Here is a 26,920-nt window from a genome sequence, read left to right as displayed (position 1 = left end):
TCAGGGTCCTGAAGTATCTTTTATTTGAGAATGGAATGTAGCACATACACAAGGGAAAAGAAAGTATGTTCAAAATAGGAAAAAATTTATTTAAAGTAGACAAAGTGGTAATTATGAAAATGGGAGGAAAGAAAGGAGGTAGGAAGAAGACACCTACCTACCTGTTCTCGGAAGAAACTCTGGAATTCTGTGAAGCAGAGGTGAAAATAGGAAAGAGGATAAGAAGTGCATAAGAATGGAGGAACAAGATGGGCCAGTTTAATTGGAATAATATGAAACAGGACTGGAAAAGCAAATAAGAATCACAAAACCTTGTGGAAGGTTTTACATTTCAGGATAAGGAAGAAGCCATAGGAAGCCCCTGAAGTTGTTTTTAGTTTCAGAAATATTAGAATGAGAGTTTCTTAAGTGCAAGGTCTTTCTGATTTTTTGTTTGTGTATTACCATTTGAGTCAGTTCTCTATGTATTCTAGAAATAAGACCTTTATCAGAAATACTAGCTGTAAAAATTGTAAAAACCAATGCAGACAATATTAGAAGGGAACTTTCTGCTTTCCTTCTAATATTAGCTGCACTGGTTTTGTTTGTGCAAAACCTTTTTAATTTAATGTTATCAAAATTATCCACTTTGCATTTAACATTGTTCTGTATTTCTAGTTTCTCATAAATTCCTCCCTTCTCCAAAGATATGAAAGATAAGCTATCCCTTCCTCCCGAATCTGTTTATAGTATCACCCTTTATGGCAAAATCATGTATTCATTTTGATCTTACTTTGGCATAGGATGTGAAATGTAGGTCTGTGCTGAGTTTGATATACTATTTTCTAGTGTTCCGAGCAACTTTTGTCAAACAGACAAAAATAGTAAGCTCTTATCCCAGAAACTGGAGTGTTTGGGTTTATCAAATAATAGATTACTAAAATTATTATTTTATCTTACATACCTAACTTATTTCACTAATCCACCACTCTATTTTTTAGACAGTATTCAGACAGTTTTGATGACTGCTGCTTCATAATAGAGTTTTAGGTTTGGTACTGCTAGGGCACTATCCTTTTGCATTTTTTTCATTAATTCTCAGGGTCCTTAATTAAGTACATTAGGTGATAAAGAGTTGTGAAGATGAAGTGAATCAGCAAAATCATCCTTATCAATGTCAGTCTTAACAGTAGTCAATTTTATGTGACATTTCCTTTATGTCAGTCAATAAGCATTTATTAAGTACCTAATATAAACTAGGCACTGTAGTAAATGCTTTACCAATATCAACTCATTTTATGCTTACACTAACCCTATGAGGTAGGTGATATTGTGATCACCATTTTAAAGATAAAGAAACTGAGGCAGACTGAAATTAGGTGCCCAGCCCAGGATCATATAACTAGTAAGTGTCCAAGACAAGATAGGAATTCAGGTCTTCCTGACTCTACTCCACCTCCTAGCTGCACATGGGAGTTGAAAGACAAAACAGAGCACCAAAGGAGCAAGATTCATTTTTCTTTATATAAATAACTTGATCCACACAATCTACTTTTGGCTAAAGCTGTTCCATGTGTATATTTCTCCTCCACAATTCGGCAGGTTACACCTCTTGCCTTTTGAACCAATATCCTTTGATCCAGCAATGTTTCTAGTAGGCTTATATCCCAAAGAGATCTTAAAGAAGGGAAAGGGACCCGTATGTGCAAAAATATTTGTGGCAGCCCTCTTTGTAGAGGCTAGAAACTGGAAACTGAGTGGATGCCCATCAGTTGGAGAATGGCTGAATAAATTATGGTAAATGAATATTATTGTTCTATAAGAAATGACCAGCAGGATGATTTCAGAGAGGTCTTGAGAGACCTACATGAATTGATGCTAAGAAAAATGAGCAGAGAGGAGATCATTGTACATGGCAATAACAAGACTATATGACGATCTATTCTGACGGATGCAGCTCTCTTCAACAATAAGATGATTCAAACCAGTTCCAATTGTGCAGTGATGAAGAGAGCCATCTACACCCAGAGAGAGAATTGTGGGAACAGTGTAGAACACAACATAGCACTCTCATTCTCTGTTATTATTTGCTTGCATTTTGGTTTCTTTCTCAGTTTTTCTTTTCCTTCCTTCTTGATCTGATTTTTCTTGTGCAGCAAGATAACTATATAAATATGTATACATATATCGGATTTAACATGTATTTTAAATATATTTAACATGTATTGGACTACCTGCCAGCTAGGAGAGGAGGTGAGGGGAAGGAGGCGAAAATTTGAAACAAAAGATTTTGCAAGGGTCAATGTTAGAAAAATTACCCATGCATATGCTTTGTAAATTAATTAATTAAAGAAATAAAAAGAAAAATAAATAAACATATAAGTACTGGAAAAGTTAAAAAGAAAAAGAAAAAGAAAAGACCTGAGTTCAAATCTGGTACCAGACAATTACCTTGGACAAGTAAATCAACCTCTCCCTGACTTGGGTTCCTAATCTGTAAAATAAAGATTACACTAGGATCAAACAAAGAGTCCTACCTTTTCATTTTATAGATGATGAAATAAGTCTTTAGAGATGGCATAGAACTAATTAGGTGACAGAGCCCTACCCAAGCTCTCACTTTTCTGCTGAGGAAAGTAAGGCCAAATGAAGTCAAAATATATGTTCAAATCATGTACATAATAATCAGCAGATCCAAGATTTGAATTAAAATCATTTAACTCTAAATCTAATGCTCCCTTCACCAAGCAAGTTTCCACTTTTATCCTTCAATGCTGTCTGCTTAACACTAAATATTAAGAAGAGGTATCAACACTATCTGCTTTGTTGCTATACTCTTAAGGACCATGGAACTATTCCATTGGATTTGTATGTCTCCCCCACATCTCCCCTTGGGAGCAAAGACTTTCTTATTTTTCTATTTATTTTCCTAGCTTAGCAAAGAAATTTGCATTAAGTAATCATTTAACTGCTTCCTTTCCCCATTCCTCCATTTATTCATTCAAAAAATGACTTCATTAGACAAATTCTTTACTGACACTCTAAGGGATCAAAAACAACCATTACCTTTTCATGGTTTTCTATTAATATCTCAATCACAATATTCTGGAACTTGATATCCATGATGGCTGCCACTGTTTCTTCTTGCGGTCTTAGCAGCGTGGGTCCAAAAACCACACCTAAGTTTGCCACGGTCATCAAATTTTGCTTGTGGTTATTAGCAACACTGGGAGGAAAAAAAAAAAGAAGATAAAATAGAAATAATGTACAGAATGGAAAGTTCCTTTCTTTGTCTCAGGCTTCTTCCCCCTTCTTATTTGGTATGAGTTTGTCTCAGAACACCAGAGAGTCACCCTGAAGAAACCCACTGCCCTATTGGGTGCTCACATCCAGAGGGTCAAAGGCTGGCAGAAAAGGACAGGTGTGAGTCATCATTCTAAAGAGAAAAACACAAATGTCCATCCTGCCATTTTCCAATGGTCTAAAGAAGATTTCAACCTGGAAGCTTTACCTGTTGCCTGGGGAGAAAGCAATGTCAAAAGTTTCTTACGTAGTTTCTGATTCTCTTGACAATACAAGAGTGAAATACTCTTGACAACAGTCAAACACCTCTTTATCCTCTAACACATTCCACAGATGGGATAAGTTTGCAAACATAAGTGCAAAATAAAACACATAATTTTCATAATAGGCAGAATGAAAAACCTAAAAACAAGTTAGAAAATAAACTATGTGTTTTCCCACAATAATAAGCTCCATCATTTTGCACATATGACATTCATTATATGAAATATAGAGCTGCATAAATTGCAATAAAGATATACAATAGTAGATCCATCTTGTGTGAAGGAAGTTTTTATTCTATCATCAGTCAATGCCACTTGTATTTTGAAGTATCAGAAAAAGGAAATTGTAAATAAATATGCCCATTTTCAATGAACAAAAGTGGATACACCCAAAAGCATTGACCTTCATCCCAACTTGGGCCAAAATAAACCGTATGGTTGTAAATCATAACTGTTTACTAAATGGCATGACATATATGAATATTCAAATACCCCTCTCTGTCCATAATGGATAATCAAAAAATACAGACAGATCATTAAACACATACACACACACATACACACACATGGAAAAAAATGCTCACTCTTATTCATACCACAGAGGTCTAAATTATAAAAACTAAATGAAACTCTGAGATATCACCTCATAACCACCAAACTGGCAAATGTAATTAAAATTCACTGCTGTCAGGATTATGAAGAAACAGGTATAGTCATTCACTCTTTTTGGAATTACAAACTTATAGAATATTTTTTTTGGTGAGCAACTTGGCAGTAGGTTGTAGAAGTTAGAATAATTAGCAATAAATGACATGTATATAGTCCTTTAAAGTTTGCAAAAGTATCATACATATCTTATCTCATTTGGACGTTTCAATAATGCCATGAGGAAAATACCAGAGGTATGATTTACTTCATTATACAGATAAGGAACCATTACAGATGAGAGACATTAAGTGATTTGTCCATATGTTCATACAGCTAGTAAATATCAGAAACAAAATCTTTACTCAGGTTCATGAATTGAAGTCCAACTCACTATCTACTACATCACTCTGCTGTTTTTCTCAATAAGAATATTGTTGAGAATGTACAAAGAGACATGGTTTAAAGATTTTTTTCACATCAGTATTATCTAAAAATACTAAAGATTAGAGTCAAGTTCTGTCCAACAATAGGAAAACACTTAAATAAATTATAATGCATTAATATAATGGAATATTACAATTAAACCTATTCCCAAAAAAGAAAATAATAAGAGAATTCTGAAAGGATTTTGATAAAATAATGCATAATGCAAAAGAAAGAATGAGAAGATAGAACATAATAGCTATGACCATATAACAGGAGAAGTGAATGAGAAGGAATGAATAACTTTGATGGGGATATGGGGGGCAACTCAAAAGTCTTATAAAGTCCTTCCACTAAAAAAAAAAAAATTCCTGTTTTATATCTATAAATTAATTTACTTAAATACAAGTAGTACACAAAATGAAAACACAATATACAAAAATATATTTAATTAATAGCACTGGTGCTAAGGAGTACAGCCTAACCCAAATAGATAGTCAGTTGGCTCTAGATTCAAGGTCCCACTTTGGATGTTCTAGTTGTGTGACTTTGGACAAGTATCACTTAATTTCTGGGCTCCCCAACTAATAGATGCAGAATAGATGTTCACCTGCACTTACATAACTGAAAAATGATAGGTGTAATTCAACAGTACTATCACCATCCAGATATTTAATATTGAATACAAACACATCCAGCCAATAAGGAAAACTGCTGCAATGATGAAAATCACTGAAGATGGGAATTAGAAAAATGATATGAATTGCCTCAAGGTACTTATTCTGTTAAAAGAATGATACTTATGGAGCAGCTAGGAAAGGCAGTGGATAGAGCACCAGCCCTGAAGTCAGGAGGACCTGAGTTCAAATCTAACCTCAGACACACCAGGCTGTGTGACCCTGATCAAGTTACTTAATCCCAATTGCCTTAAGAGGGGGGGGGGGGGGGGGGGGGGGGGCAAGACACGGGGAGGGAGAATTTTATGACTAATTTTCAGTTAAAGGTAAAACTAATCAACAAAGGCCCTTCCACAAATGTAATTCCTGGGTCATTTAGTAAAAATAATCTTTGTTCCTAGAATTATAAATGTATTCCTTCTATAATTTCTATTTTTATCAAGGGTACAAGGGAAGGAGGGAAGGAGGAAGGACTTCTGAACAAAATACTGGCTTTTAAAATTCTAAGTCTATATCAAAAGAATATATGAACCAGTCTAATCAGCATATAAATGTTCATTCCTCCAAATTTTCTTCAGGCAATACCTTCATTTGCTAGAGACCACTTTCTCCTTCCCCAAGGGAGACAAGAAATATGGTGCCTTTTGATTCCAAGTAATATCCACACTACCAACAATGTCCTGACTATACTCACAGGAAAAGAGTCTACATGAGAATGTCTCTGAATGACAAGAAGGGCAGCCATTTCCCTGTACACCTTCCAGATACAGTACCTTAAAGTGAAGGCTTATAATTTATATCTTTTTCTAATATAAAAAGCAATAAGAAGGGCAGAGTTAGGAGCAGTAGATGCTTTCTAACGTTTAGAATTGTCCAAAAGAAAGCAGACTTCATTGAGAGGTACTGAATACCTCCATCACCTGGATACTGGTGATGCTTTCTAGATACCTGTGGGTTTAAACTAGATGAGTTGAATCCAGTTTCTAGCTTTGCCTATATAGGCCCTCATTAGCATTTAGAAAACTCTAGAATATCATACCACATTTAAAGAGTAATTCTACAGAGGGGAGCAGAAATTTGGAATTTCTATCCCAACCACATATTGGGAGATGGATTAGAGATAAACACTGTAATCATGAAATTCCAAATTTGGGCTCCAACAACAGGCAACTAAGTCACTTCAACCTGTGACCATCTCTAAGTTGTCCACAAATCTTCTGTTTGAAGCCCATAATCTCTGCATGTTCAAACCAATTCAATCTCCATTGCTTTCCTTCAAATTCCAAGAGGGATGTCAATGTGCATTCAGTATATAATGTTATTTTCTCATTAATTATATCCAAATTGGTTTGGAATATACAAAACACAGACTGCCCTAACAACAGCATTGGAAATGGTTCCTTTAATTATAGAAGTACAATTATCATCCATTTCACCCTAAAGACAGCAGATTCCAGTGGATTCTTCCAGAGTCTGAAAACAGGACTTCGTAACAAGTTTCTATGTACACTGCAAAGAAGCCAGCTGCAATGATTCTTTTTTTTAAAATGGCATGAACATATGAGAAAGATGGAATATTAAAGAAATGAATCATAGGTATCCTGGCCTGGCACACGCTTGGGCCCAGCAGCCTTTTCTATGAAGGTGCTAAGTCAAGACTCAGCATGACATAGGATCTGAATGAAGAAGCCCTCAAGCAGTCGCTCCATTACCAGTCCAGAATGCAGTCTTTCTGTCTTTTATAGACTTTGCTAATGAGTGGATCCAGAAGCCTGTTTGCACTCTCCAGTGCAAAGTCTTGCCAATTTGTGGGTTTACACATTTACATAATCTGTCAAGTCATTCTGCATAGCCAAAGTTGTCATAGCACTGAGGCTTGTGATTTTAATTTACAGGGTATGTTAAAATCTGAACCCATTAATAATCTAGTCTGGAATAATTTACATAACTATATAGAATTGTATGGTAATAATAATTAAGTGACAGAACAATTTATTACATTGAGGTGCCAAATGATAATGTAACAAAGGGAATAAATCTTTTTTCCCCCTCCACAAATTTCCTAAGATATAAATCAATGTGTTTTTTTAAGCCACCAAGCCTTCATTAAATAAATCAATCATTAAAAGTACAACGAATCATGTGAGTTTTTCTCAAACCTATTTATATTGGAAGTTACTATAGCTTTACTCCAAATGCCTTTGGGCATCAATGACTCCAAATAAGAGTAATTATTACTTATAAATTAAATCGTGTGTGTGTGTGTGTGTGTGTGTGTATGTGTATGTGTGTGAAGAATGGTAAACTCCAGAGTTTCCAAAAGGGTTTGACTTTTTCCAGAACAATTCTTGGAAAAAAAAATGAGTATTTTGAGTGTGTCTATTACAACAATAATGAGAAGGATAATATAACAATTCTTACTATTTACATAGCACTTTAATTTTTGGCAAAGCATTTTATGTATGTATCATTATATCCCCACAACATTTTCCAGAATGTTAAAGCCGGAGGGCGATATCAGATCCAACTCTGTCATTATACAGATGAGGAAACTGAGGTTCAGAGAGATAGTGATGAAATTGAGGGTGAGAAAGTTTAAAGGATATGTCAGGTCACATAACCAGGTGAGTAATGAAGGTAGAATCTGAGTTTAAATCTGCCTCAGACAAATACTTTATTAGCTGTGTGACCCTAGGCAAGTCACTTAACTTCTGCCTCAGTTTCCTCACCTGTAAAATGGGAACCCTGGAGAAGGAAATATCTTTTTTTTTTTTTTAATAACTTTTTAATTGCCAGAACCCATGCCAGGGTAATTTTTTACAACATTATCCCTTGCATTCACTTCTGTTCTGTTTTTTCCCCTCCCTCCCTCCACCCCCTCCCCCAGATGGCAAGCAGTCCTATACATGTTAAAGAGGTTACATATATATTTAGATACAATATATGTGTGCAGAACCGAACAGTTCTCTTGTTGCTCAGGGAGAATTGGATTCAGAAGGTAAAAATAACCTGGGAAGAAAAACAAAAATGCAAACAGTTTACATTCATTTCCCAGTGTTCTTTCTTTGGGTGTAGCTGCTTCTGTCCATCCTTTATCAATTGAAACTGTTAGATCTTCTTTTTGTCGAAGAAATCCACTTCCATCAGAATACATCCTCATACAGTATCGTTGTTGAGGTATATAATGATCTCCTGGTTCTGCTCATTTTCATTCAACATCAGTTTGTGTAAGTCTCGCCAATCCTCTCTGTATTCATCCTGCTGGTCATTTCTTACAGAACAATAATATTCCATCACATTCATATATTACAATTTACTCAACCATTCTCCAATTGATGGGCATCCATTCATTTTCCAGCTTCTAGCCACTACAAACAGGGCTACCACAAACATTTTGGCACATACAGGTCCCTTTCCCGAGAAGGAAATGTCAAACCACTCCAGTAGCTTTGCCAAGAAAATCCCATAAAAATGAGGTCATGAAGAGCCAGACATGACAAAAATGACAAAATGTTCTAACTGTGTAGTTCTCTATCCACTAGATTGCCTCATGGATAAATGGCCTTATGTGTACCTAGACAGGTAGAGAAAGAATTGGAAATGAGGTATTACAGTGGAAATCATGTTGTATTTGGAATCAGAGGACTTAGAATCAAATCTCAGACTTGGTCCTTATTAAAATTATTGCTGTTTACATATATTAAAACTCCTGTCCTTATCCTTCAGTTGGGGTAGCCCGACAGCCACTTGGCTACTGTGTCCAAAGGTCCTTAAAAGTTGTCCTTGAGTCCAAGAAGCAACTCCATCTCACTATAAAACAAATTTCCCTGGAAGTTTTCTTTTGGAAGTACAAGTGGTACTGCCAATGGATGCATAATTGGACTGGAAAGAGCAAATTATAGACCACTCTTATGAAGGAGGCAAGAGTCTCAAAAGCAAACCCAATATTTCTTTCAGGAGCAATGAAAAGGATTATTTTAAGGTGTATTGACAGATGGGAAAATTTCTAGCCAAACTAAAAAAAATGAATGTATTATTGTCAGATACCATTAAATATGAAATATTAACAAACAAAATAGATTATTCCTGCTCCCCAAGAAAACTTTAAATATAGCTTACAATAAGAAAGCAGCTACACAAATTCTACTCAATTCTGTGGCATGGTACTCAAAAATTAAAAGTTGTTTGTTGTTGTTGTCCGGCCATTTTAGTCATGTCCAAGGAGGAGGAGAAAGTGGCAAACAAATCTGATGAAAAATATAAGGACCTTGATGGTTTATTTTGTAAGTCTAACATGTCCTTTGAGGTGAGGTTGAATTAGTATAACAAACTGTAGAAAAACTATTAGAAGAAAAAAGATATTCCAGCATTATTTATTATGTCCCACAGAAGCATTTTTTGTGATAACTAAGAATCGAAGGCCCAAATAGGTGTTATCAATTGAAGAACAGCCAAGCAAATTGTGGCATATTGATGTAATGGAATATTAATTCAAGAGAACTATTGAAGGCATGTGAAGTGATGCAGAATAAGATAAGCAAGAAGGCAATAATTAAAATAATATAAATGAAATAACACTGAAACGAAGCATAACACCGAGTACTGAGATGGCTGGCCAGTCTTGATCCCAGAGAAGTGAATAAGTACTTCTATACTTCAGGTACAGGTGGAAGGCTTTCTTAAGTTGTTTCAATCATGTTCTACTACTCTTTCTAAGCCTAGAATGGTTTTCCATTTGCTTCTCAAATATTTGTACAGGTGAGGAAACTGATGAAAACAAATTTAAGTGATTTGCACAGGGTTACATAGCTAGTAAGTGTCTGAGGTAAGATTTGAATTCAGGTCTTTGTGACTTCAAGCCCAGTACTCTATACAATGCAGACCCCTAGCTACCCTAAGAGACATGATATACATATTACATTATTCTACCTGTGTGGGTGATGAGGTACTCCAAATGGGTAGATGTATGATTTTGCAAACACTGATAAATATTGTCATATATATTAGTTGGTTTATTAAAAGCCGTGGTTTCTATGGGCTAGAGTACTCATTTCAGCCTTCTCTTTTAACTGAGAAGCCATTTGAAGATGAGAAGCTTTGAGATGAAGCAAAACACATTTAGACTTCTACAGTCTGTCAATCACAGAATCTCTAGAGAGAGAAGGAACTTCAGAGACCACTGAAGTCCAGTCTCTCCCTAAACAGGTATATCGTCTCTAACATTCTTAAATGCCACCTAGCCTTTGTTTATAGCCCTTCAAATACCTGAAGACATCTGTGCTATTTCCTCTCAGACTTCTACCCACCCACCCCCTTCCTCCTCCTCCTCCTCCTCCACAAAGTACTTTCATCTGCTTCTTAGATGGCACCATCAAAAGTCTCCTTACTGTTTTGATTAACTTCCTCCAAACATGGATTGAATTGTCCTTGTCCTTTCTAAAATATGTGACAGGGAAAAATATCCTTGCATAACAACTTTCAGTGACTCCTCATTTCCTATATACTACATTTGAGTCAGGAGCAGCTAGATGGTGCAATAGATAGAGCACCAGGCCTGAAATCATGAAGACCAAGATTTACTCTCAGACAATTATTATTAGTTGTGTGACCCTAGGAAAGTCATCTTACAAATTTGATTCTTCATTGCTCACCTCCAGGCAAGGTCCCAGGCCAAATTTAGTAGGCCTATGTTTGGGCCTTATTTGTCTTAGTTTCCTCATCTGTAAAATGAGCTAGAGAAGGAAATGTTAAAACTGCTATTTTTGCTAAGAAGACCCTAAATGGTCAGACACAACTGAAAATGACTGAACAACAAAATATAAGCTCCTCAGGCTGGTGTTGAAAATTTCTCCCCAATTTGGCTCCCACTTACCTTTCTACCAAGATTTCATAAATATTTCCCTTCATGAACTCTCTGTTCCAGACTGAATTACTAGCTGTTCTTCAAACCTGACACTCCATTGCTCACCTCTATTCAAGGTCTTAGAACCCAAACTTAATATGTCTAGAATTGGCTCAGGTTGAATTAACTGTAAATAGCAATTGTCTCTGTGTAGGTCATAAACCTTAAGGATCCCCCCTCTCCCAGATTGATTACTTTTCTTTTGACTAGATTAAAAAAAAGCCTTTCTTAACCTCATTTCTTTCTTACCTATCCTTAAATCACTGAATGGGCTGTTGCCTCAATCAAACTGAGACCTATTAAAGATTTTACTTAGGTTAAATAGTCCAAGATCTTCCATTGCTTTGCAGAGCGCCATTCCATCGCACTAAGATGGCTCTGGAGGAAAAAGTGAATTAGTGATCTTGCATAACCTCAATGAAATCTAAACCACTCACATCTCATGGCATCACCTTCCTGAAGACAGGGTCCTCTTCCAGAAACAACCACTACCACCACGCATTTATATACTTCATTACCCACTGTGTTCTCTGGGTATTTCTGAATCCTTGTCATTCTTCAAGAACAAAGGGCTCAAGACCCCCTGCTCCCATGAAGCTTTTCCTATGCCCTCCTTCCTAATGCTGCCTCCTCCACCCTTTTCTCTCACTTTTCTTTGTTTTATACATGTAGAAGAAATATTCCTCCAAAAGAGGGAGCTGCAGAGGACACGAGCATTTTGGCATGGGTCTTCCTATCCTCTCAACTAGATCACTCCTTGTATATAGAATACCCATAATAAATATTTATTAAATTGTACTGAATTCCTGAAACCTAAATATACTACCTACAGAATTTACCTTATCTGCCACTTTAGTAACCCTTTCAAAAGGAAAAAAAAAAAAAAAAGGAAATGAGGTTAGCTTTGAATTACTTGTTTTTGATAAACCTTTACTGACTCATAGTAATCACTACTTCCTTTTCTGAGTGCTCACAAATCAACCCTTTAATCACAGGTTCTAGAACATTGCCAGGAATTGAAGTCAAGGTCAAAAGCCATAATATTATCTTGGGCTTTGCCTATCAAACTCTTCCTGTTCTGTATTTTCCTATATGAAGCTGAAAAGTCTATCAACTTCAGTGGCCATAATGAAAGAACTCAAGAGGTTTTTCTGCTGAAATTCCAATAATGTCTCTCCCCATAATTTAACAAATGAAGTCCTAATTTTGCAGATGGTTGTGGAGGCTTTCCATAATCTGGCCCCATCTTTTTATTCTTAACTTATTCTTTGTATTCAGTTCTAATCTTAATAAGTATATCTGCTCAGCAGAATCTGATCTCAATATATTCACTAAGGTTGCCATGACTATTTTCCCTGTTCTCATCCTTTCAAGTCCAATCTTCCTTTGTTAAGTTTTTCCCTCTGACTTATTCCAGTCTATAGTGAATATTTCCTTCTATCATATTTGAAAATCATTACAGAATAATGGAAAGTCCCCTGGATTTGCAATCAGGAAATCATGGGTTTAAATCTCATCTCTAACACTTATGTAAGCTGTGATTGTGGGCAAGTCACTTCACTTCCCTATTTACTCATCTGTGAAACGGGGGTGATAATAATATCAGTAGTGTCAATTTCTTAGAGTTGTGGTAAGAGAATTCTTTTTCCCTCCCTCAACTCTGACTCCATGTCTCTGTCTTTTTCCCCTAGTTACTTTGTATAAATTTATAAATTTTTTACTGATTTACAATACCCACACACACACTCCCCCCATATATGCAAAGTCTTAGTGCAACTGTAAGTTATTAAAGCTTACTACTACATTAAGATTTTGAGGAAAACCTGTATATGTGCTTTACAAACCTTTACAGAAATGCCAGTTTATGTGCTATTACTCAGTACGTAGCATAGTATAAACAGGAAATAAAATATTCTGTGTATTTCTCCATCCCTCTCTCCCTCCTTTCTTTTCCTTAAAGCCCTGGTAGGGTTATAGATGTAGAGATGCATGAGACCTATGAAGGCACATAGTCCAACCTGTTCATTTTATAGATACAGAAACAGCTGTGGAGTGGAGCAAGGTTAGGATATTCCAGTGAGGTGACAGAAGTGAGTGGTATCGCCAGGATTGGAATCTAACACCTCCAAGGCTACAAGTACCTCCTCATACTACAGAACTCACATAGTTATTATGAATAAACTCATATTAATTTCTGTGTACTACATAATTGTGAGTTATCACTACAATTAGTTTCATAGGACACAGGCAACAATACAAATTATGAGGTACAAATATTACTCTATTTGGAGGAAGAAGACCTGGATTCAAATCTTAGTCTCTGCGATGTAAGGACTGGATGACTGAGCAATTCACCTCACTTTTCAGTCTTTTTATCTTATAATATGCAGAAATAGGTTCTGCCCTACCTACCTCACTAGATCATTGGGAAGAACAAATGAGAACTCCTATAAGTGCTTTTTAAACTTTCAAAAGCTCTATTAGTATAGGCTATTTTTTAACCATGATCATCTGAACACTCATTATAGCTGGTCTTCTCTTCCTTGATAAGACTAGAAACTTTTAAAATGTATAGTTAGTACCTGGGATTTTTGTCCTGCTACTGGACTACAATGACTGTGCAAGAAAGAGTAAGGCTGATATCTAGGTGCAATTTATCTCTAATTCACACAAATAAAGATATCACCCCATTTTTAATTTTTCAAAAAGGAAGAACATACAATATATGCATATACATTCATGTATACACATTGTGTATCTTGTATTAAAGTATTTTGTATAGTACTTAATCCAGGTACCTACTGTTTAGAGGAACAAAGATTATAAGAGATGGAACCTCAGATCATCCAGGTTAAGTATATTTTCTCATGAATTAATAATGCCTTGCATTGTGAGTTGAGTCACTTAAAAAGGCAATTATTAACTGTATGCTATATGCCAGACTCTGCACCAGGGATTGGGGCATAAAGACGAAAATATACAACGATTCCCTGTTGTGATATGGAACCTGCTCTGGCAGGAATAACTGGCCCACCTGCCAGTGGTTGATGGAGATCTAACTCAAACCTGTAGCATGTGAGTGGATGGATGAATGGATGGATGGATGGATGGATGATGATGATGATGTAAGGAGACTGAGAGGCAGTTGCTGTTCTCTAACCTCCAATTTATTTCATTCCCATTTCACAAGCAACACCTGTGTCAGAAAAGGCTGCTTTGCAACTCCTTCAGATGTTATGATTCACAGCTGTGGAGGCTCTCGGATAACTGACCTGTCCCTTCACTTAGACATGATCCTTAACAATTCCCTGCCCTCTAGAAGCTTATATTTTCTCTTACATTTTCACATGTACAATAGAAAGAGTTCTTACAGTTGAAGGATACAAATGAATACTTATCTTAACAACTTGCCTGCTGGGAGATCTTAGGCAAATCATTTAATCTCACTAGATCTCAGCTATCATGGCTGCAAAAGGAGGGGGATGAACTAAATGGATTCAGAGGAGACTTTCAGTTCTATGTAGCCATGAACACTGATGGGCAGCTAAATGGCACAGTGGAGAGAGTGGATTCTTAGGCCTCGAGTCTGGAAGACTGCTCTTCCAGAGTACAAATCCAGACTCAGACACTTATTGGCTGTAAGACATCGAGCAAGTCACCTAACCCTGTTTAATAGCTTCAGTTCTTCATCTGTAAAATGAGCTGAAGAAGGAAATAGCAACCTCTTCCAGTGTCTTTGCCAAGAAAACCCCAAATGGGGTCATGAAAAATCAGACCTAACTGCAACAACTGAATAACAATAGCACAAAGAATATTTATAATGGAATATAAAAACAAGCAGATGCTAAGTCAGGGAAGGGATCACTAGGTATTTTTCTATAATGCCTTAGTTATCTAAATATTTAAAATAAGTATTAGATTTATTTCCCTCATAAAAATCTCATGAAGTAGTTAGTATATAAAGATCCCTCTTCTACAGTCAATTAAAATGAAGCTCAAAAGTAATTAAGTATTTGCCCACAGTTCTCTAACATGAAAGTATCACATGTGATACTAAAAACTAGGGCTTCTGACTAAGTACAGTACCCTTTCCATCATGCAATGTAGATTCTTGGATATGTAAGAGTCAAGTGAGCTATATCCCATGGGGTTCTAAATGATCCTTCCTTCTTTCCTATTGCAGGCAAAAACAAAGCTGTGAGTGGAGAGAGAGAGATGGAAAAGAAGGAAGAAAGGAAGGAAGGAGGAAAGGAAAGAGGAAGGGGAGAGAGGGAGGGAGAGAGAGAGAGGGAGAGAGAGAGAATAAGAATATAAAGGAGAGCAACTGGAAATACTGTTACTAGAACTGTACCTATTTTGTGGTTAACCAGAAGACTTCAGTTTTCCAGGGCTGTTAATCTGATTCCTTTCACCAGCTTCAAATTCATATTTAGGATATAATAGGGGGAGGGGGAGAGAAGAGGGGGGGAAAAAAAAAAGCAATGCTGCATGTTTTGTGTTAAGTCAGATTATGTCTAGGTTGCTTGGAGACCGCTTGCCACGTGGCAAGACCAGACATAAGTGGATGATGCCGGGGAGGACTCCATGAAATGTAAGCACATTATACTTGTAAATATCACTTCACTTGCTATCTTGGGGAGGGGGAGGGAAGGAAGGAAGGGAGAAAAAATTTGGAACTAAAAATCTTACAAAAATGAATGTTGAAAACTCTCTTTACATGTAATTGGAAAAAAAATAAAATATTGTTAAAGGAGAGAAAAAGTTAAACATTTGAAAAATTACAAAAATATTGAACACTCCTCTAAATATAATGGAATTTTATTTCTGTTTGATCCAGGCTATCAGAGAGTAACTTCTTAATGAAACTTTGAATATAATACAATAAGGATGGAACATTAAATCAAAAGAAGTAAGAGGGAAGGGAAAATTAAAGCTTTTTATTTTTGAAAATATATGCATAGATAATTCTCCAACATTAACCCTTGTAAAACCTTATGTTCCAGTTTTTCCCCCTCTTCTCCCACCCCCTCCCTTGGATGGCAAGCAGTCCAATATATGTTAAACATGGTAGAAGTATATGTTAAATCCAATATGTGCATATATATTTATATAAGTATCTTGCTGTACAAGAAAAATCAAATAAAACCAGAAAAGAAAATGATGAAGAAAATAAAATGCAAGCAAATAACAACAGAAAGAGTGAGAATGCTGTTGTGAACCACACTCAGTTTCCACAGTCCTTTCTCTGGGTATAGATGGCTCTTTTGATCATAAGACCATTGGAACTAGTCTGAATCATCTCACTGTTAAAGAGAACTACTTATATCACAATTGATTATCATATAATTTTGCTGCTGTTATGTACAAAGATCTCCTGGTTCTATTTTATTTAATGTAAGTCTTTCCAGGCCTCTCTGAAATAATCCTGCTTATCATTTCTTATAGAACAATAATATTCTACAGTACTCATATATCATAACTTATTCAACCATTCTCCAACTGATAGACATTCACTAAAGTTTCCAGCTTCTTGCCACTACAAAGAGGGCTGCCACAAACATTTTTGCACATGTGTGTCCCTTTCCCTCATTTAAGATCTCTTTGGGATATAAGCCCAGTGGAAACATCGCTGGGTTAAAGGGTATGGATAGTTTTATACTCCTTTGGGCATAGTTCTAAATTGCCCTCCAGAATGGTTGGATCCGTTCACAATTCTACCAACAATGTGTTGTTGTCCCAGTTTTCCCACATCCCTTCCAAAAGGGAAGGGAAAATTAAACCATTGAAGTATTTCAAAAGAAGAGGCATGTTAGTTTTAGATCTACTTAATACAATGCCCAATTATCCATTTTTATGAGTTGCTTTGATTCAAAGATCTCAAAGTTCTAAAAACAATTGGCTATCTCATTTCTGCCTCCAGTGACAGCAGCATGCCTTCTCTTTCTTTAATATGTACTAAGAGTTCTAGGGAACTTAAATGAGTAGCCCAACACTAACTAATGAATCAGTCTACTCTGAGTATGACTTTTCTGGGAATGGTGTACTAGTACACAATATTAGCCTTTATGAAATTGATAGCTTGAGGAGAAAAGGAAACTGAAGAAGAACTTCTCATGCCTGACTGCCCCCAACTCTAAGGACTGACACAATATCTACTATGAGAAAAATAATTTTTTATTCTACGGGAAAAGATTCTAAAAAGAGAACTTCATAGGATTCTAAAATCAAAAGATCTGTTATTTTAATAGATTCTTCTCTCCATAGGTCTAGATCACCAACCCCAGGAGGCCTTAGCAAAAATTTTCATGAATTTCCAGAACCATGAAAGTCAATTCTTTGAGGGTGAACCTGTCTGATCTAACCTAAGTTGATCCCTTAATAATAATCAGGCCCTAATTCAAAGCTTTTTCTGCTTACCACAGCTCATATAAGACTAACCTAGAAAACTATGGTCACAATCAACCATAGATGAAATCTTTTTTTTTTTTTAATTTCTTTCCTAAACCATTTTTTATTTTTCCCAGTTACATGTAAAACAACTTTTTTTGGGTTATGCATGTACATTCATTTTTTGCATATTTCCATATAAATCATATTGGGAGAGAAAAATCATAACTAAAAGGGAAAACCACAAGAAAATAAAAACAGAAGAAGAAAAAGAAACGTGAACATAGCATATGTTGAGTTACACCAAGTCTCCACAGTTCTCTCTCTGGATAAATGGAATTTTTGCATCCAAAGTTTATGGGGATTGCCTTTGATGACTGAAGTGCTGAGAACTAAGTCTATAATAGTTGATCATTGCATAGTTTTGCTATTCCCATATACAATGTTTTCTTGGTTCTGCTTGTTTCACTGAGCATTAGTTCATGTAAATTTTTCTAAGCCTTTCTAAAATCAGCCTGTTCATCATTTTTAATACAACAATTATATTCCATTACTTTCATATACCATAACTTATTCAGGCATTCCTCAACTGACAGGCATCATCTACCCATTTTCCAATTCTTTGCCACCACAAAAAGAGCAAGCACATATGAAATTAAACAACAATTAAAATAACCACGACAACAAGTGAGAAACAACCATCTACTATTAACCTTCAAAATACAAAGTATTAAAAATGATCAAAATGTAGACGTCTACCAGAAGAAAGCTGTGGGAATAGGAAGAGATATATATTACATGCATTATCCAATCTGCTCTAAGAGTTGTACAAAAGATGCCTTTTATGATTCTTCATAAGATGCTGATCATTTCTTACAGAACAATAATATTCCATAACATCATATACCATAACTTATTCAGCCATTCTCCACTGATGGGCCTCCACTCATTTTTCAGTTTCTTGCCACTACAAAAAGGGCTGCCACAAACATTTTTGCACACATGGTCCCAACATTCTCATTTAATCTTTCTTTTAGTTACCTATTCATTATTTGCAAAACAGCAAACGCAAAAGAACAAGAGTATGATTGTACTAGGACCATTTGAATGTAAATTTTACCAAATATAAAACTGTAAGTTTTAAAAATAATAATTGTTTTAAAGTTTGTGAAATGAATTACTTACATTATTTTATTTGAGCCTCATAATAACCCTGTTACGTATGTGTTGTTAGTACCTTCATTTAGGTCCAAAAGACTGACACATAATTAAAAGTGCTTAATGCAGGATGTGAACTCAGATGTCCTTGATTCCCCTTTAGGCCCTCCCATCCTCTCTTCTGTACCTTTTAAAACTCTACTTTAAACTCTACCTTTTAAATATTAGATGAGATTACCATTCCCTCAAGTAAAATGGGTTTCCTGACACTTCAATCAATTGTCTTCAGAAGCACCTCAGAGACTTTTTTTAAAAGGTCCCTAAAAAGGCTTGATTGCTTACACCTTTTGGAGAGGTAGCAATGAGAAACGGTCTGGTCCCATAATTTCATCAGTGATAAAGGAAGCCTCCACACCAATGTGGGTTCCAAATTATTTCTTACTTATGTTTCAGAGCTGTCAAGGATGCAGAGAGAGGTGAGAGCTAAAACACTCAGAATCTCTCAGTATAGGTCAAAGGTAGGGCTTGAACCCAGGTCATTCAAAATCCACTGCCATTCCTTTACTCCTTATGCTATATTTGGCATATAACTAGGTAGAAAATATATTTATTCTTGTGGTACACTGAAATCTTTCCCAGAGGGATCTAAATGCTGGATGTTGCCACTGGCTTCATTCTTATGTGACACTATTTGGGATAACTACTTGCTGACATCAGAGTCAGCTCAAACTGCGACAACCTCTAGGCACAGTGCTTCTGTGTATGAATTACTGCTGTACACCATGATGTTTAAGTGGACTGTGGCAGATGGTGAGCAAAAGAGAGCCAGAGGTTGTCTTTACATTATTTACATATTTTACATTTCTCTGTTACCTGTTTCATATGTTCTCTGTCTTTCCCTTTTTATATCACTCTACTTATGTTGTTATTAGAATAATTCACATTTATATAGTGAGTTAAATGCCTTTCTGTCTAATGAATGAGAAAGCACTTATTTATCACTTACTCTGCATTTATATTCTCTCTCTCTCCCCTCCCCCTGCCTTACATAGATAGATATAAATACATAGGTCTGTCTGGAGGGAGAATCCTCATCCACAAAGAGGTTATGGAGAAGCAATAACCAAAAAAAAATGTGCATGTGTGTATGTATATATGTGTGTGTGTGTGTGTATACACACACACACACACACACACACACACGATGGCCTGAGCTATGGAGATAGTGAGTGTAGCAAAATAGACACACACTTCCTAGGGGCAAGGGCAGAGTCTATTCTTCCATGAATTTAGGACTTCAGGTATTTTTTAAACTTTTCTAGTAAGTCAGTCAAAGAATATATATAAGGAGCATATATTAAGTGCCTGCTATGTACCAAGCACTATGGTAAGTGCTGGAGATAAGGAAAAAAAAAAAAAAAAAGCAAAAACCAACACCTGCCTTTGAGATGTTCACAATTTAATCTAATAGGGGACATGGTCTGCAAATAGCTATGTATAATACATAAAGTAAGAAGGGGAGGTAATCATCAAAGGGAAGGCCCTAAAGAAAGAGGCTTTGAGGAAGGTTTCCTCAAGAAGGTTGAAATTTAGGCTTAACCTGAAGGAAGCCAGGAAATAAGGAGGGACAAAGGCAAGAGGACCAGTCAGAAAAAATTTCTAGAACTGAAAAATGGAGGGTCTATTTGAAGAACAGCCTGGAGGTAAGTACTGAAGGAGATTAGGATTGGGGGAGTAGACAGGATGTAAATAGAGTGAAAAATTACTGGAAAAGTGGAAGGAAGCATGGGAGGAAATAAGCATTTATACAGCACCTACTATGTGCCAGGTACTTTGCTAACTTCAAGAAAGAGACTTCCTGAAGACATTATAGCTACCTATGACATAGGTGTCAGTAGTCTTCTTCAGTGAAACCAGAATCAGATTATTGAAATGCAATTGCCAGATATACAGCAAATAAAAATACAATTAAATGCAGATATATATTACATCAAGACTAAGTCAATATGCAACCCACAGGGATCCTAATTAATGATTTAATGACTGTTTCTATTTGAATTTGCCATCACTGAGTCTTTTATATTCTATTCCATTCCTCTCCAGACTTCCTTCCAGAGGTAGCCAGTGACATAATGAACAAAGCACTAGGTCTGGAATTAAGAGACCAGTTAAAAACTGGTTTTAGACATTTAGTAGTTATTGATTCCAAACAAATCACTTAATCTGCTTGTCTCAATTTTTTCATTTATAAAATGAGGCTCATATTAGCACCTACCTCCCTGAGCTGTTATTAGGATCAAATAAGATATCTGTATTTAGTAAGTGTCTGGCACATAGTAGGTATTTAGTAAATGTTTCTCTCCCCCATTCACTTCTTTGCAATCTCCATGCCTTTATTCATGTTCTTCTTCCAGGTTTGGAATGGCCTATATCTCCATCTATTTAAATCAATGTTTTCCTTTTAGACAGGTGCCACCTCTTTGATGACAGCCCAGCCCACAAAAGCCACTAATCGCCCAGGAAACATCTCTTCCTCTTCAAAATTAGTTGTAAAAAAAATTCAGTACAATAAATATTAATTAATTCGGTCTACTTTCTGCAAGATCTTGTGTAAGAATGCACAAGATGCTTTGCGCAGGAACTTCTGTCCAGTCATTTATGGAATCTCCACTGGGAAGTTGTGTGAGAAAGAAAAATTTTTCACTACATCTCAAGAAAAAGCTATGAATAAGCAAGGGTCACACTTATCCCCTGCCATCAATTGAGATACCAGTCACCCATGAACAATGCAGGCATTAAACATTTACAGAGCACTTGGTGTTTTAAAGCATCTTACAAACATCAATTAGTTAATACAAACAGCTGCTTTCTGAAGAAGGTCAGTATCACTCTCCCCATTTTACAGATGAGGGAACAGGAACAAAAAAGGCTGAATGAAAGGTGAAGATATTGGCTTCTGGCCATGTGGCATCTCCCCAATAACCAAGTTGTTGAAATCAGAGGTGGAGCAGTGACTCCGGATCACAGCCCCTTGCCTCTCGAGAGGCAAAAGTCATTTTGGCTTGTGAGCACGTAAAGAAAGCAACATTACTGAGGAGGAATAACGTTGTTCACACCAGTTCTTTTAGAAAATTGAGGAATCTCTCCTTGCTTATCCTTTTATAAGCCCAAGAAAGTGATTCACTAGCCTGATGTAACCGAGACTGTTTTTTAATATGAATGCAGGAAAAATGACTAGCTAGTCCTCAGTACATGAGGACACAGGGAATTTATTCTATGAATTGGAAAATATAATAAAGCTGATAGGATGCTTGAAGAGTAGTTTGCAAGAGCCTAAAATACTCCTCAGATGGCTGAACAGTCATTTTATCAATATCAGCTGTTGGAAAAATAGCACACAATTTATTTTTTAAAATCAAAAATCATCATCATCAACCATAAAAGGGAAAAGAGAGAAACGTGACTAGACATTCACCAGATATCTGAGTACTTCTCAGGATTTATTAAGGTCTTGACCAGACTTTGCCTCAGTTTCCCACACTAAATTGTTAATTGTCTGCACTGGAACCACAATAGGACTGTGGGCCAAGTTGAAGCCCAGCTCAAATGATCTGTGAAACACAATATATGTTGGAGGGAGAGAAAGAGATCAGCATCCAAACTGTTTCGTTGTATTTATGGACACAGACTGTGTTGGGGAAACTTGATTACCCCCATCATATCTCAGGAACCCAAAGGATCAAAATCGGCCAAATTCTGCCACCTTGTTATTAAATAAAGTACCGCATCAAAAGAGAAGTGCTAGATAATTTAAATGGGAAGGACTAGCACTTTTTTAAGGGAGAAGGGAAGGTAGAAGCTGACACCATGAAGTATTTAATAGAGTAGGGATAAGATCTAGATCTGCGAACAAGTTAACACAGTCAACAAATAACACAAAAAGGATCAAAATACAGTACTTTTCAAAGGGGAGGCTAATATTTCTCACAGTGAAGTTACATAAACTGTGGGTTACCTAATTCAATCAATATAGCCTTGGTTACAATCCTACTCAGAGGGCTCATGAGGCAATAAAGGAAAATGATGCCATACTAATGTAGATAAAAATGGGGGGGTCACAGAGGGAATTAAAATATGACCTCAGACACATACTTGCTGTGTGATCCTGGATAAGTGCCTTATCTTTTTTTATAGATCAAGAAATTGGAGCAGAGAAGTTAAATAGAATAATATATAGGATTTCTCTTTTATTCATGAGATGATTACTCATCAAATTGACATCAAAACCGAGCTTTCTCAATTCCCAGTCTAGTGTTTTCTTTTAGAAATGGATTTGTTGAGTACAAATATTTTAAAAGCTCTTTGCAAATCCCAAAGCATTACATAAATTATTATTAATTATTATCAAGTAAATCAAGAGGCAGCTGGATGGCTTAGAGGATAAAGACAGGTCTGGAGTCAGGATGCCCTGAATTCAAATCTAGTCTCAGACACAAAGTAGCTAGCTGTGTGACCCTGGGCCAATTAACTTAATCTCTAGTTGCCTTAACTCACTGGAGAAGTAAATGGCAAAGAATGACAGTATCTTAGCCAAGAAAACCCCATGGACAGTACTGTCCATAAGGACATGATTAATGAATGAATAACAACAAACCATGGAAGTGTCTCAAAGACAAAATAAAAACCAATTCTAAGAGAAAGACTAGGAATCAAGAAAGATGGATTCTGATATTAGCTGCCTGATTAATTGGTAAGTCTATTTTGTTTTTAATGGAATTTTATTTTTCAAAATACATGAAAATATAGTTTTCTTTTTTCTTTTTTTTTAGTTATTGATTAACAAAATTTACTCTTCTTAGCTGAAGAGCCTTTTTAAAAATAGCTTTTTATTTACAAAACATATGCATGGGTAATTTTTCAACATTGACCCTCCTTCCTCCCCTAGATGGCAGTTAGTCCAATACATGTTAAATATGTTAAAATATATGTTAAATCCAATATATGTAAACATATTTATACAGTTAACTTGCTGCACAAGAAAAATTGGATCTAGAGAAAAAAAAAAACTTGAGAAGGAAAACAAAAATGTAAGCAAACAATAACAATGAGTGGAAATGCTACGTTGTGGCCTACACTCAGTTCCCAGTTTTCTCTCTGGGTGTAGCTGGCTCTCTTCATCACTGAACAATTGGAACTGGCTTGAATCATCTCATTGTTAAAGAGAGCAACGTCCATCAGAATTGATAGTCCTATAGTCTGGTGATTGCTATATATAATGATCTCCAAGTTCTGCTCACTTCACTTAGCATCAGTTCCTGTTTCTTACAGAACAATAATATTCCATAATATTCATAGACTTCAATTTAATCAGCCATTCTCCAATTGATGGGCATCCACTCAGTTTCCAGTTTCTGGCCACTACAAAGAGGGCTGCCCCAAACAGTCGTTCACATATAGGTCCCTTTCCCTTCTTTATGATCTCTTTGGGATATAGGCCCAGTAGTAATACTGCTGGATCAAAGGGTATGCACAGTTTGATAACTTTTTGAGCAAAGCAACTCTAAATTGCTCTCCAAAAAGGTTGGATCTATTAACAACTCTACCAACAATGTATCAGTGTCCTAGTTTTCCCACATCCCCTTCAACAATCGTCATTAGAAAAGAAAGTTTTCAACATTCACCTTTACAAAACTTTGTGTTCCAAATTTTTCTCCCTCTCCTCCCCCTTCTACCTAATTTGATATAGGTTAGATGTGTTCAATCCTTTTAAACATACTTCCATATTTGTCATGCTGAACAACAACAAAAAAGATCAAAAGTAAAACAAAACAAAACAAAAGTATAACAAACAAACAAACAAACAAAAAAAAAAACAACCACCACAACAACAGAAAGGGAAAATACTATGCTTTGATGCACATTCAGTCTTCTTTGTTTTCTCTCTGGATATGGATGACACTTTACCATCACAAGTCTATTGAAACAGGCAAGTCTTTTATAAATATATCTCAATTTCCTCATCTGAAATTCAAGGATGGTGGGTGATATGATTGTCTCCTCGTTTATGATTCTAAATGTATCCATGGGGATACAAGTTTGGTGTCTTCTAGTTTCTGGATTCAGTTGTACAAGGTTAGTTGACCAAAACCAGGAGAGAAAGCTCATATATCTGAATCCTTGGAAAAAAGGGTGAGGTCAACTCTAGCACACTGTCTCTGCCAATCAGTGGAGGGCACTCTGAAAGTCAGATTACACTGTATGTAATACACTTGACAAAAGCTGGAAAAGAAGGGAAGCTTGACCTCTGTCAAACCAAACAGAAAAAACACTGGAATTCTTTTCCTTATCTTAGTTTTTTATTTCAATTCAAATCAACTAGCATTTATTAAATCTCTATTAAGTGCTATATACTGAGGAAACAAAGAAAAAAATAATTTAGGGGCAGCTAGATGGTGCAGTGGATAGAGTACCAGACCTGAAGTCAGGAGTACTTGAGTTCAAATTTCCTCTCAGGCACTTAACACTTCCTAGCTGTGTGACCCTTGGCAAGTCACTTAATCCCAATTGCCTCAAGGGGAAAAAAAAAGTATTGTTTGAAAAAAATAATTTAACAAAAACAGTTTCTGCTGTCAAAAATATTACATTTTACTTTGGGGAAATAATATAAACACAGACAGTTAAATCTAAAAAAATCAAAATCTAATCTAAAAAATATTAATTAAATAAGTACAAAGTAATAGGGGAAAGGAGTAAGGAAAAGCAAGGAGAAGTTCTAACCACAAGTAGAATCAGGAAAGTCTTATGGAGAATGTAGTATTTGATCTGAGCCTTGAAGGTAGCTAAAAATTATAAGATTTTGAGAAATTTTTTAGATGTTGAAAAATAATTACAATATCTCTTGTTTTTATATTAGTGTTTGTCAATATACTCTTCTCCACAGAGTAATTCCATTTCCCAATATATTTCTCTTCTTCTTGCCTCTTTCAGACAGCTATCCTTTTACAGCAAAGACTGATTGTTTAAAAACTGTCAGCAAGAATAGTTGATACATCAACCAACTATTTTGTACAGCAAAATACAAAAAGACACTCAAAATCTTTTTATCTGCAAAAAGGGAAGGGAGATTCATTCATTACTGGGTCTAATCTTGGGCATAACAATTTCATTTTAGTTGTTTTTCCTATTCCCTCCCTTTATATTGTTGCATATATGGCATATATTGTTTTCCCAATTCTGTTGACCAATCTGCATCAATTTGTGCAAGTCTTCTAATGTTGCTCTATATTTATATAATTTCTTAAATCACATTTTCATTACATTCATGTGCTATCAATTTGTTTAGTTATCCCCCAAACTTTGGGCATCTGTTTCTACCTTCAGTTCTTTTTTATTACAATAAGTGTGGTTCCCTCCAAAAGTTCTTCCCACATATACTATATAAATTTCATAGCTACACAGTTGTTTCTTATTATCTTTCTTCCCAAACAAAATTTGAATGTAAGACCCATATTATGTGCCTTTCTAGGTTATCTTCTACAGAATAGGTGGTACAGGAGACAGGATGTCAGGCTTGAAGTCAGGAAGACCTAAACTTAGATTGGTAGCTATGTGACCCTGGCCAAGTCACTTAATTTCTGCTTACCTCAGTTTCCTCATCTATAAAAATAAGCTGGAGAAAGAAATGACAAATCACTCCAGTAGATTTGCCAAGAAAACTTCAAATGGGATCGTGAAGAGTTAGACTGAACAACAACAAAATGGATCCTCCACACTTGGCACAGACCTGACTGAGCAAGTGCCTGGTAACACACTGTACCAAAAAAAAAAAAAAAAAAAAAATTTAAAAATGTTTATAATGTATTAGGTAAGACTTTTCTTTTGTTTTGGCCACTGACCTCCTTAGAGCAATATGACTTAGCAGTAGGCTCTTTGGGTCAAAGGCTATGGACATTTTAGTCATTTTCTTTGCATAATTCAAAACTGTTTTCAATGACAATTGCACCAATTCACAGATCCACCATAGTGTACTGGCATGCTAATGTTTCCATAATCCCTACAACATGAACACTTCCTAAGGCCAAAAACCTTGGCCAAAGAACTACTTTGATTCTCTTTTCTTTCAATATAGGATGACCCAAAAGTCTCAGTGTCATGTTAAATTTTAGCTTTAGTCACCCTGT

The 26,920-nt window shown here is 35.9% G+C and overlaps 1 protein-coding gene across 7 annotated transcripts in view; it reads right to left on the bottom strand.

Annotated features, from left to right (window-relative positions):
- Nucleotides 1-26,920, bottom strand: part of ARHGAP26 (Rho GTPase activating protein 26) — a 514,081-nt gene that overhangs the window by 126,722 nt on the left and 360,439 nt on the right. For all 7 annotated transcript variants that reach the window (XM_031953469.1, XM_031953472.1, XM_031953473.1 and 4 more), the window contains one exon: nt 3,046-3,205. In XM_031953469.1, coding sequence (XP_031809329.1) covers nt 3,046-3,205 — 160 coding nt within the window. The remainder of the gene's footprint in view (nt 1-3,045; nt 3,206-26,920) is intronic.

Source organism: Sarcophilus harrisii, chromosome 2, assembly GCF_902635505.1.
Source record: "Sarcophilus harrisii chromosome 2, mSarHar1.11, whole genome shotgun sequence".
Classification (NCBI taxonomy): domain Eukaryota; kingdom Metazoa; phylum Chordata; class Mammalia; order Dasyuromorphia; family Dasyuridae; genus Sarcophilus; species Sarcophilus harrisii.
Note: the sequence above shows the minus strand (reverse complement) of the source record. Positions and strands in the feature narration are given on the sequence as shown.